Source organism: Hyla sarda, chromosome 7 (assembly GCF_029499605.1).
Source record: "Hyla sarda isolate aHylSar1 chromosome 7, aHylSar1.hap1, whole genome shotgun sequence".
NCBI classification, from domain to species: Eukaryota; Metazoa; Chordata; class Amphibia; order Anura; family Hylidae; genus Hyla; species Hyla sarda.
The window spans coordinates 199,874,168-199,887,738 of NC_079195.1; the positions used below are offsets into that span (position 1 = coordinate 199,874,168).

At 39.8% G+C, this 13,571-nt stretch overlaps 1 protein-coding gene across 1 annotated transcript in view; it reads left to right on the forward strand.

Moving 5' to 3' along the window:
* Positions 1-2,783: 2,783 nt before the first annotated feature.
* Positions 2,784-13,571, forward strand: part of DMRTB1 (DMRT like family B with proline rich C-terminal 1) — a 37,837-nt gene continuing 27,049 nt past the window's right edge. The window contains exon 1 of the mRNA XM_056532147.1: positions 2,784-3,225. Coding sequence (XP_056388122.1) covers positions 2,946-3,225 — 280 coding nt within the window. The 5' untranslated portion in view covers positions 2,784-2,945. The remainder of the gene's footprint in view (positions 3,226-13,571) is intronic.

The window sequence follows — 13,571 nt, forward strand, 5'->3', positions numbered from 1 at the left end:
GATAGGGAATAAGCATCAGATTGCGGGGGGGCCTGTTCTGGAGATCACATGGGTCCCAGCAGTCAGACCCCTCACAATAAGATGCTAATACTCTATCCCGTGTAGTTTATATATATATATATTTTTTTTTTTTCTTCCGTGTGGTGTAAATTATAATTATAATTTTTTTGTTCAGTCCAATTACGGCAATATCTAATTTGAAAAACTGAGTGAAACTGAGGTGTAGAAAACACACACATTTATACAATGATAAATATCCCACATACTGTTACTTTTGTGGGATTGAAAAGTATATTAGATCACACTACTGAACCCTGCAAAAATAAAAAAATAGGATTAAAGGGGTACTCCGGCCCTAAGACATCTTATCTCCTATCCAGGGGATAAGATGTCTGACCGCTGGGGGTCCCGCCGCTGGGAACCCCCGCAATCTTATATTTGGCACCCACTGACCACGGGGCCGAAGTATCGTGACATCACGACTCCGCCCCCCTTTGTCGTCACACCCCGCCCCCTGCTATGCAAGTCTATGAGAGGGGGCGTGACGCCCGTCACGCCCCCTCCCATAGACTTGCATAGTGGGGGCGGGGCATGACATCACACGGGGCGGAGTTGTGACGTCACAATACTCGGGCCCCGTGGTCGGCACCCGACAGTTTTTGAGCTGGCAGCGCGGCATGCAGCTCAAAGAGGTGGGTGCCGAATGCAAGATTGCAGGGGTCCCCAGCGGCGGGACCCCCGCGGTCAGACATCTTATCCCCTATGCTTTGGATAGGGGATAAGATGTCTTAGGACAGGAGTACCCCTTTAAGTCTAATATATTTTTTAGTTGACATATACGTAACATTTGACCAAATTTCATCGAAATATCTCCAGCCATTTGGAAGTTATGCTGGAACATACATATACAGTGATCCCTCAACTTACAATGGCCTCAACATACAATAGTTTCAACATACAATGGTCTTTCCTGGACCATTGTAACTTGAAACCAGACTCAACATACAATGCTCCGGACAGTCCAGATCTGTGAAACGTGTCACATCTGGAGGAACTGACCAATCAGAATGGGCATTTAAGTGCCTGCACTGACTGGCTGTCTGGTAGCGCCCCCTACAGTAAAAGGGAGGAACTACAAGTTCTGTACTACTCTTTACCTGTGCCAGGGTTAGTTGCTCCTTCGGACACCAAGTAAGGGTGGCTCCATTTGGGACACTGTGCGTACTGTATAGGACCCTGGAGAAGCTCCTGTCCTCTACATAAACCATTGTTTCCCAACCCGAGTGCCTCCAGCTGTTGCAAAACTACAACTCTCAGCATGCCCGGACATGCTGGGAGTTGTAGTTTTGCAACAGCTGGAGGCACCTTGGTTGGAAAACACTGAAATAGACAGTGATTACAGCTCCCAGCAGATCTTTCTTACTTTTATATATAAGGATTTGCTTTATCTATATTAGTTATCTACTTATTTTTCTTTAATCCTCACTTTTTCCTATTTTTGGATGACATTTTGGTGGCTTCAGAACCAATGACCAGGTTTCCATAGAGTTATGGTCTCAACATATGATGGTTTCAACATACAATGGTCGTCCTGGAACCGATTAATATTGTAACTTGAGGGACCACTGTATATACAAACCTAGAACCAGGGGGTTCATTCATTCAATCTACATGTATATCGGCCTTTGGTATATGACTGTGTTTTGGGCATGCTGATTTATTGTTATACCTACTGCCCATGGCCTATTATAGTGTTTGTGCCTTGGTGGAGTAGCCCATTGCTCTATTGTAGCCAGGGATAAAATATGTAGTTTTTGTTTTTATGTTTTTAATGTGTTTGTCTAGTACAGTGACCCCCCCGACCTACGATGGCCCCGACATACGATCATTTCAACATACGATGGTCTCTCAGAGGCCATCGCATGTTGAAGGCAGCATCAACATACGATGCTTTTGTATGTCGGGGCCATTGCATAAACGGCTATCCGGCAGCGCAGACTGCTTCAGCTGCCACCGGATAGCCGTTTACGGTGCCCCGTGTGGTCCGCTGACGATCATTTACCTGTCCTCGGGGCTCCGGCGCGTCCTCTTTGGGATCCCTGCATCGTCGGCGCTCTCCATCGTCATCATCACATCGCTGTGCACGCCGTCCCGTCATCCAATAGGAGCGCCGTGATGGCGGCGACGGAGAGCGAGGATGCCGGGAAAGCAGAGGCCTTGCCGGAGTGTCGGGGACACCTCGGGGACGCGGCGACAGCGATGGAAGGCGACATCCAGGGCAGCGGTGACGAGCGGTCACGGCCCGGAGCGGCGGGGACAGGTGAGTACAACTTCCTATACCAGTGGTCTTCAACCTGCGGACCTCCAGATGTTGCAAAACTACAACTCCCAGCATGCCCGGACAGCCGTTGGCTGTCCGGGCATGCTGGGTGTTGTAGTTTTGCAACATCTGGAGGTCCGCAGGTTGTAGACCACTGTCCTATACTTTACATTGCACGGATCCCTCAACATACGATGGTTTCAACAAACGATGGTTCATTTGGAACGGATTACCATCGTATGTTGAGGGACCATTGTACAGCGTTTCCCAACCAGAGCGCCTCCAGCTGCTGCAAAACTACAACCAGCTGGGAGTTGTAGTTTTTCTGGAGTCCTCACCCTGCTGTACAGTAGTATCTTGGTGTATATATAAGTTTATAATATTTTGAGATTTTTCCTTGTGTGTTTAACAGGTGTCCTGTGTTATGGCGGCTACATGAAGGTTCAGGGCACATTGTTACTTTATTGAAAACTGGAGGGAACACAAATGAGATGGAAACATTACACACAGCTACAGGATAGCGCCATCCATTGGACACCGCCGGCGGGTGCAGCCCCTCCCCCTCTGTTCTCCCCTCAGACGGTTGGTGACGGACTCTACAGTCAGGACTCAGGAGGTGTCCGCCATGTCCGGTGACCCGGCTCTAGTGCGACCCACTCGGATCCCAAAGTGTACCCGCTGCCGAAATCACGGCCTTGTGGTGCCGGTGCGGGGACACTCCGGCCATTGCATGTGGAAACTGTGCAACTGCCCCAAGTGTTCCCTCATCACCGAGAGACATAAGATCCTGGAGGAGCACAAGCTTCTCCGCAGGCCCCGGACCGAAGAGCCGCCCCCCACCGAGGACCGGACACCCGACAGAACCGGGAACACGGCGCCGCGCGCGGCCCAGGCGGAGTCTCCGGGTAGATATATGGTAGATTAGTGACGTCATGACTTCAGCCATGTTTATTGGAGAGAGTGCGCGGTGACGTCACGGCATTAATGATGATGTAGTGGTGTGACCGGTATTACTATGGTAACGGCTACATTCTGAGGACCGTTATCTTCTGGTCCCAGGCGGCGGCCGCCATAGGTTTACATTCAAATTGTGGGACATACTCAAAGGAGTGACAGAGTGGAATGTCCATAGAGAATAATGGGGCAGAGTGGAATGCCCATAGAGAATAATGGGGCAGAGTGGAATGCCCATAGAGAATAATGGGGCAGAGTGGAATGTCCATAGAGAATAATGGGGCAGAGTGGAATGCCCATAGAGAATAATGGGGCAGAGTGGAATGTCCATAGAGAATAATGGGGCAGAGTGGAATGTCCATAGAGAATAATGGGGCAGAGTGGAATGTCCATAGAGAATAATGGGGCAGAGTGGAATGTCCATAGAGAATAATGGGCCAGAGTGGAATGTCCATAGAGAATAATGGGGCAGAGTGGAATGTCCATAGAGAATAATGGGGCAGAGTGGAATGTCCATAGAGAATAATGGGGCAGAGTGGAATGTCCATAGAGAATAATGGGGCAGAGTGGAATGTCCATAGAGAATAATGGGGCAGAGTGGAATGTCCATAGAGAATAATGGGGCAGAGTGGAATGTCCATAGAGAATAATGGGGCAGAGTGGAATGTGCATAGAGAATAATGGAAATGTTAAATTTAAATTAGAGACAAAACTATTTGACATATCTAATAAATCTTTATCAGACAAAACTCTCAAAACTCAGTGACATTGTTTAATATTCAAATTAAGAAGAATTATCATTGTTTTCTGCAGAATGACAAGATGGGATTACACAATGGAATGCCCATAGACTATAAGTGAAATATGAGCTCATTTGCATGTAAATCTGTGTAAGGCTGGGTTCACACTACGATTTGTAACTACGGTTCCCGTATACGGCTGGGAGGAGGGGGCGGGGCTTGATAGCGGCGCCCGCACTCAGCCGTATTCGGGAACCGTATTTAATGCATGTCTATGAGCCGACCGGAGTGAACCGCAGCCTCCGGTCGGCTTAGTTTTCAGCCATATGCAGTTTCCCGACCGCAGGCAAAAACGTGGTCGACCGCGTTTTTGCCTCTAATTTAAATTTAACATTTCCATTATTCTCTATGGACATTCCACTCTGGCCCATTATTCTCTATGGACATTCCACTCTGGCCCATTATTCTCTATGGACATTCCACTCTGGCCCATTATTCTCTATGGACATTCCACTCTGCCCCATTATTCTCTATGGGCATTCCACTCTGCCCCATTATTCTCTATGGGCATTCCACTTTGTCATTCCTTTTAGTATGTCCCTCAAATTGTAAGAAGTATATAAGTGCAGAAAGTGTAATTAAATATATAAGGTTCATTGTATTAGGAAACTACATAAAGTGTAATTACTGTAAACATAGTAATTACATATATAAGGGAACTATAAACATAGTAATTACATATATGAGGGAACTGCATACATAGTAATTACATATATAAGGCAACAGCATACATAGTAATTACATATATAAGAGAACTGCATACATAGTAATTACATATATAAGGGAACAGCATACATAGTAATTACATATATAAGGGAACAGCATACATAGTAATTACATATATAAGGGAACTGCATACATAGTAATTACATATATAAGAGAACTGCATACATAGTAATTACATATATAAGGGAACTGCATACATAGTAATTACATATATAAGAGAACTGCATACATAGTAATTACATATATAAGGGAACTGCATACATAGTAATTACATATATAAGGGAACTGCATACATAGTAATTACATATATAAGAGAACTGCATACATAGTAATTACATATATAAGGGAACAGCATACATAGTAATTACATATATAAGGGAACTGCATACATAGTAATTACATATATAAGGGAACTGCATACATAGGAATTACATATATAAGGGAACTATAAACATAGTAATTACATATATAAGGAAACTGCATACATAGTAATTACATATATTAGGGATCTGCATACATAGTAATTACATATATAAGGGAACTATAAACATAGTAATTACATATATAAGGAAACTGCATACATAGTAATTACATATATAAGAGAACTGCATACATAGTAATTACATATATAAGGGAACTGCATACATAGTAATTACATATATAAGGGAACTGCATACATAGTAATTACATATATAAGGGAACTGCATACATAGTAATTACATATATAAGAGAACTGCATACATAGTAATTACATATATAAGAGAACTGCATACATAGTAATTACATATATAAGAGGACTGCATACATAGTAATTACATATATAAGAGAACTGCATACATAGTAATTACATATATAAGAGAACTGCATACATAGTAATTACATATATAAGGGATCTGCATACATAGTAATTACATATATAAGAGAACTGCATACATAGTAATTACATATATAAAGGAACTGCATACATAGTAATTACATATATAAGAGGACTGCATACATAGGAATTACATATATAAGGGAACTGCATACATAGTAATTACATATATAAGAGAACTGCATACATAGGAATTACATATATAAGGGAACTGCATACATAGTAATTACATATATAAGAGAACTGCATACATAGTAATTACATATATAAGAACTGCATACATAGTAATTACATATATAAGGGAACTGCATACATAGTAATTACATATATAAGAGAACTGCATACATAGTAATTACATATATAAGAACTGCATACATAGGAATTACATATATAAGAGAACTGCATACATAGGAATTACATATATAAGAGAACTGCATACATAGTAATTACATATATAAGGGAACTATAAACATAGTAATTACATATATAAGGGAACTGCATACATAGTAATTACATACCGTATATAAGGGAACTGCATACATAGTAATTACATATATAAGGGAACTGCATACATAGTAATTACATATATAAGAGAACTGCATACATAGTAATTACATATATAAGGGAACTGCATACATAGTAATTACATATATAAGAGAACTGCATACATAGTAATTACATATATAAGGGAACTGCATACATAGTAATTACATATAGAAAGGAACTGCATACATAGTAATTACATATATAAGGGAACTGCATACATAGTAATTACATATATAAGGGATCTGCATACATAGTAATTACATATATAAGAGAACTGCATACATAGTAATTACATATATAAGGGAACTGCATACATAGTAATTACATATATAAGAGAACTGCATACATAGTAATTACATATATAAGGGAACTGCATACATAGTAATTACATATATAAGGGAACTGCATACATAGTAATTACATATATAAGAGAACTGCATACATAGTAATTACATATATAAGGGAACTGCATACATAGTAATTACATATATAAGGGAACTGCATACATAGTAATTACATATATAAGAGAACTGCATACATAGTAATTACATATATAAGGGAACTGCATACATAGTAATTACATATATAAGGGAACTGCATACATAGTAATTACATATATAAGAGAACTGCATACATAGTAATTACATATATAAGGGAACTGCATACATAGTAATTACATATATAAGGGAACTGCATACATAGTAATTACATATATAAGGGAACTGCATACATAGTAATTACATATATAAGAGAACTGCATACATAGTAATTACATATATAAGGGAACTGCATACATAGTAATTACATATATAAGGGAACTGCATACATAGTAATTACATATATAAGAGAACTGCATACATAGTAATTACATATATAAGGGAACTGCATACATAGTAATTACATATATAAGGGAACTGCATACATAGTAATTACATATATAAGAGAACTGCATACATAGTAATTACATATATAAGGGAACTGCATACATAGTAATTACATATATAAGAGAACTGCATACATAGTAATTACATATATAAGAGAACTGCATACATAGTAATTACATATATAAGAGAACTGCATACATAGTAATTACATATATAAGGGAACATCATACATAGTAATTACATATATAAGGGAACTGCATACATAGTAATTACATATATAAGGGAACTGCATACATAGTAATTACATATATAAGGGAACTGCATACATAGTAATTACATATATAAGGGAACTGCATACATAGGAATTACATATATAAGAGAACTGCATACATAGTAATTACATATATAAGGGAACATCATACATAGTAATTACATATATAAGGGAACTGCATACATAGTAATTACATATATAAGGGAACTGCATACATAGTAATTACATATATAAGAGAACTGCATACATAGTAATTACATATATAAGGGAACTGCATACATAGTAATTACATATATAAGGGAACTGCATACATAGTAATTACATATATAAGAGAACTGCATACATAGTAATTACATATATAAGGGAACTGCATACATAGTAATTACATATATAAGAGAACTGCATACATAGTAATTACATATATAAGGGAACTGCATACATAGTAATTACATATATAAGGGAACTGCATACATAGTAATTACATATATAAGGGAACTGCATACATAGTAATTACATATATAAGAGAACTGCATACATAGTAATTACATATATAAGAGAACTGCATACATAGTAATTACATATATAAGGGAACAGCATACATAGTAATTACATATATAAGGGAACTGCATACATAGTAATTACATATATAAGAACTGCATACATAGTAATTACATACATAAAGGAACTGCATACATAGTAATTACATATATAAGGGAACTGCATACATAGTAATTACATATATAAGAGAACTGCATACATAGTAATTACATATATAAGGGAACTGCATACATAGTAATTACATATATAAGGGAACTGCATACATAGTAATTACATATATAAGGGAACTGCATACATAGTAATTACATATATAAGAGAACTGCATACATAGTAATTACATATATAAGGGAACTGCATACATAGTAATTACATATATAAGGGAACTGCATACATAGTAATTACATATATAAGGGAACTGCATACATAGTAATTACATATATAAGGGAACTGCATACATAGTAATTACATATATAAGAGAACTGCATACATAGTAATTACATATATAAGAGAACTGCATACATAGTAATTACATATATAAGGGAACTGCATACATAGTAATTACATATATAAGGGAACTGCATACATAGTAATTACATATATAAGAGAACTGCATACATAGTAATTACATATATAAGAGAACTGCATACATAGTAATTACATATATAAGGGAACAGCATACATAGTAATTACATATATAAGAGAACTATAAACATAGTAATTACATATATAAGAGAACTGCATACATAGTAATTACATATATAAGGGAACTGCATACATAGTAATTACATATATAAGAGAACTGCATACATAGGAATTACATATATAAAGGAACTGCATACATAGTAATTACATATATAAGGGAACTGCATACATAGTAATTACATATAGAAAGGAACTGCATACATAGTAATTACATATATAAGAGAACTGCATACATAGTAATTACATATATAAGGGATCTGCATACATAGTAATTACATATATAAGGGAACTATAAACATAGTAATTACATATAGAAAGGAACTGCATACATAGTAATTACATATATAAGGGAACTGCATACATAGTAATTACATATAGAAAGGAACTGCATACATAGTAATTACATATATAAGAGAACTGCATACATAGTAATTACATATATAAGAGAACTGCATACATAGTAATTACATATATAAGAGAACTGCATACATAGTAATTACATATATAAGGGAACTGCATACATAGTAATTACATATATAAGGGAACTGCATACATAGTAATTACATATATAAGGGAACTGCATACATAGTAATTACATATATAAGGGAACTGCATACATAGTAATTACATATATAAGAGAACTGCATACATAGTAATTACATATATAAGGGAACTGCATACATAGTAATTACATATATAAGAGAACTGCATACATAGAAATTACATATATAAGAGAACTGCATACATAGGAATTACATATATAAAAGATCATGGTATTAGGAAACTGCAAAGTGAATACATATATAAGAATCTTGGTAACTGCATAGATAGTGATTACATACATGAGATTCATAGTACTGTATAAAGGACATTAGGAAAGTGCATAGATAGTAATAACATATAATAAGCTCATGGTATTACGAAACAGCATAGATAGTCATTACATATATAAAGATCATGGAATTCGGAAACTACATAAACTGCAATTTACACATTTTATGGTATTAGGAAATTGTGTTAAGGTTAATTACATATATAAATGAAACAGCATAAAAAGCAATTAAATAAATAAGGAAACTGCATAGATAGTAATTACATAGATAAGGTTCATGATATAGGGAAACTGCATAAAGAGTAATTACATAGCGGAGGTTATCGGTGTATGGAATGTCCCACGACTGGGTTTGGTGGTCACCTGTGATCTGATGAAGTCTGTTGCCTAGTAACTAGGGATCGACCGATATCGATTTTTTAGGGCCGATACCTATAATCTGTGACCTTTCAGGCCGATAGCCGATAACTTATACCAATATTCCGGTATAAGTTATCAGCTATTTCCTCCCCCCCAGCTCCGCAGAAGCCGCTGCAGATCAATGATTTAAAGGCGCTTTAAATCAATGAACTGCAGCGGCTTTTGTGGGGCCAGAGACCACCGCCGCCGCCTGCTTGTCTCCCCCTGCCTGTCCTGGGGGTCCTCCCTAGTCCACCCACCACTGCCGCCGCTGCCCCATTGCCTCCCCCATTCCCTGTTTTATAATTAACTGTTCCCGGGGTCCGCGCTACTTCTGGCTCGAGCGGCGTCCTAAGCTGTCACTGTGCGCACTGATGGGGACGTCACGTTGAGGACGTCACTCGTCATTGCGCAGCGTGCAGGATGCCGCAGGAGCCAGAAGTACAGTGGTCCTTCAACATACAATGGTAATCCGTTCCAAATTAACCATCGTTTGTTGAAACCATCGTATGTTGAGGGATCCGTGCAATGTAAAGTATAGGACAGTGGTGTACAACCTGCGGACCTCCAGATGTTGCAAAACTACAACACCCAGCATGCCTGGACAGCCGTTGGCGGTCCGGGCATGCTGGGTGTTGTAGTTTTGCAACATCTGGAGGTCCGCAGGTTGTAGACCACTGTTAGAGGAAGTTGTACTCACCTGTCCCCGCCGCTCCGGACCCTCACCGCTGCCCTGGGTGTCGCCATCCATCGCTGTCGCCGCGTCCCCGAGGTGTCTCCGATGCTCCGGCAAGGCCTCTGCTTCCCCGGCATCTGCGCTCTCCGTTGCCGCCATCACGTCGCTACGCACGCCGCTCCTATTGGATGACGGGACGGCGGGCGCAGCGACGTGATGACGTCAACGGAGAGCGCCGACGATGCAGAGGATCCCGAAGAGGACGCGCCGGAGCCCCGAGGAAAGGTAAGTGATCATCAGCGGACCACACGGGGCACTGTAAACGGCTATCCGGCAGCAGCTGAAGCAGTCTGCACTGCCGGATAACTGTTTATGCGATGGCGCCGACATACAAAAGCATCGTATGTTGATGCTGCCTTCAACATGCGATGGCCTCTGAGAGACCATCATATGTATGAAATGAAATGATCGTATGTCGGGGCCATCGTATGTCGGGGGGTCACTGTAGTGTGGACCCCGGGCCCCGGGAACAAGTAATTATAAAACCGGGGATGGGGTAGGCAATGGGGCAGCTGTCTCTGGCCGATACGGATAATGTCCAAAATCGTGAATATCGGCCGATAATATTGGCCAAACCGATAATCGGTGGATCCCTACTAGTAACCACTGGGTACTACCCCGGACTGGCATGCTTTGGGCATAGTAACCCAGTTGAGTAGTGATCATGCCCCACCAGCCCTTACATGCTGGTTAATTGTCAGGGAAATGGTTACTGTCAGGGGTGGCGCTGGTATAACTTACCACTCCTGATGATATCTGGCGCCATGTTGTTGTGTTTGCCAACACACTGTGTTCTTGTGCCAGTCGAGAATGACAGAAGGTGTCAATTTTAGGGCATGTAAAATTAGAATCTGGCATTTATGGAGCATTTATTGGCATTGGCTGTACCTTCTTAGCACAATGTAAACACAGCCTTACTTTCCTATAGTTGTGTGTATGCGCTAAAGTTCTCCATTCTGCTCCTGTAGGTGCCCTGATCCAGGAGTCTTTATTCACACACAACTCTAGTTTGCAGTTTTTTCTAATTCATTTTATCTAATAAAAAAAAGAACCAGTCACAGCTCAGCTTAGGCCCCTTTCACACTACAAAATTCTCAGTTTTTAAACATCCGTACAAAGTTCCGTCTGAAAATCAGCTGAAAACGGCAGAAACAAAATCCTATAAGGCCGTTAGAAAATACCATTATAGTCTACGGGATTTTTCTAATAGCCGTTTTAACCCGTTATAGCCCGTTATTAATAACGGCCGTTATTTTGTGACGGAAGATAGTAACGGGAGAAATAGTTCATGAACTAGACTTGCATTGAGGGGACGGGACATGACATCATGAGGGGGTGGGGCAATGACGTCATGAGCTCCCAGCGCCAGCGTTCAGAACAATTTGTTCCAAAAGCTGAGCAGCGGAGTACCCCTTTAAATAGAGATTTATGAAATGCCAGACCCCCTTTGGTGTTTTTTCACCCATCTTTGGCATTTTGCTATGGTTTTAGGTTCAGTGGTAGTTTTCCAAAATCGCAGCATGCTGATACTATGGCGTTTAATTTATTTTTTTTACGAAATCTTAGCGTTTCTTTCCCATAGAAGTCTAGGGTAGCAAAAAAAAATATATATATATATATATTCCACAATCACGTCGAAAAGGCTAAAGATATTAACATGAAACTTGGCACACATGTTACATATATGTCAACAACAAACATAGGATAGGTGATTTAACCCTTACTCACCCCCATTTGCCAGGGGAGGGGTTTTTGTTTAAAGTCCCATACAAGTCTATGGGAAATATGTTACTGCATAACTTCCAAACATCTCGAGATATTTCGATAATACTTGGTCACATGTTACTTTATATGTCCCCTTAAAATATGGGATAGTTAATTTAACCCTCAACTACCCCCATTTGTGAGGTTCGTGTTTTTTTTAAAAGTCCCTTGCAAATCAATGGGAAATGTATGTTCCCACATAACTTCCGTACGGCTGGAGATATTTCAATACCTGGTACACATATTACGGGTCGGCATATGAGGACGGGATGAGAGGTCGGGATGGGAGGTCGGGAAAGGAGGTCAGGATAGGAGGTTGAGATAGGAGGTCGAGATAGGAGGTCGAGATAGGAGGTCGAGATAGGAGGACGGAATAGGAGGACGGGATAGGAGGATTGGATTGGAGGCCAAGATAGGACGGGATAGGAGGTCGAGGTATGAGGACAGGATATGGGGTTGGGATATGACAACAATATATGAGGACAGGATATGAAGACAAAAGCTTCCTCCTTTGTTGATTTTCCTCCATAACAAGGATTAGGAAGGAAAAACCGTGCAATGCCGGGTACTCAGCTAGTATATATATATATATATGGTTTATGGTATTAGGAAACTGCATATATAGTAACTAAACATAAAAGGAAACAGCATAGATAGTAGAAAAATAGGTAAGGTTCATGGTATTAGGGAACTACATAGATAGTAATTACATATATAAGGTTAAAAAATTGCTGATACTATGGCGTTTTTTAAAATAAAATCTTAGTGTTTCTTTTACATAGAAGTCTAGGGTAGCAAAAAAAAAAAAAAAAAACGCCATGTTGGTTTAGCATTGGTGTTTCTATTTTTATTTATTTACTAGCTGAATACCCGGCGTTGCCCAGTTTTTCCTTCCTAATCCTTGTTGGGGAGGAAAATAAACAAAGGAGGAAGCTTTTGACTTCATATCCCGTCCTCATATATTGTTGTCATATCCCAACCCCATATCCCGTCCTCATATCCCGACCTCCTATCTCGTCCTCCTATCCCGTCCTCTATCCCGTCATCATATCTCGTCCTCATATCCCGTCCTCCTATCCTGTCCTCCTATCCCGACCTCCTATCCCGACCTCCTATCCCGTCCTCCTATCCCGTCCTCCTATCCCGTCCTCCTATCCCGTCCTCCTATCTCGACCTCCCATCCCGGTCCTCCTATCCCGTCCTCC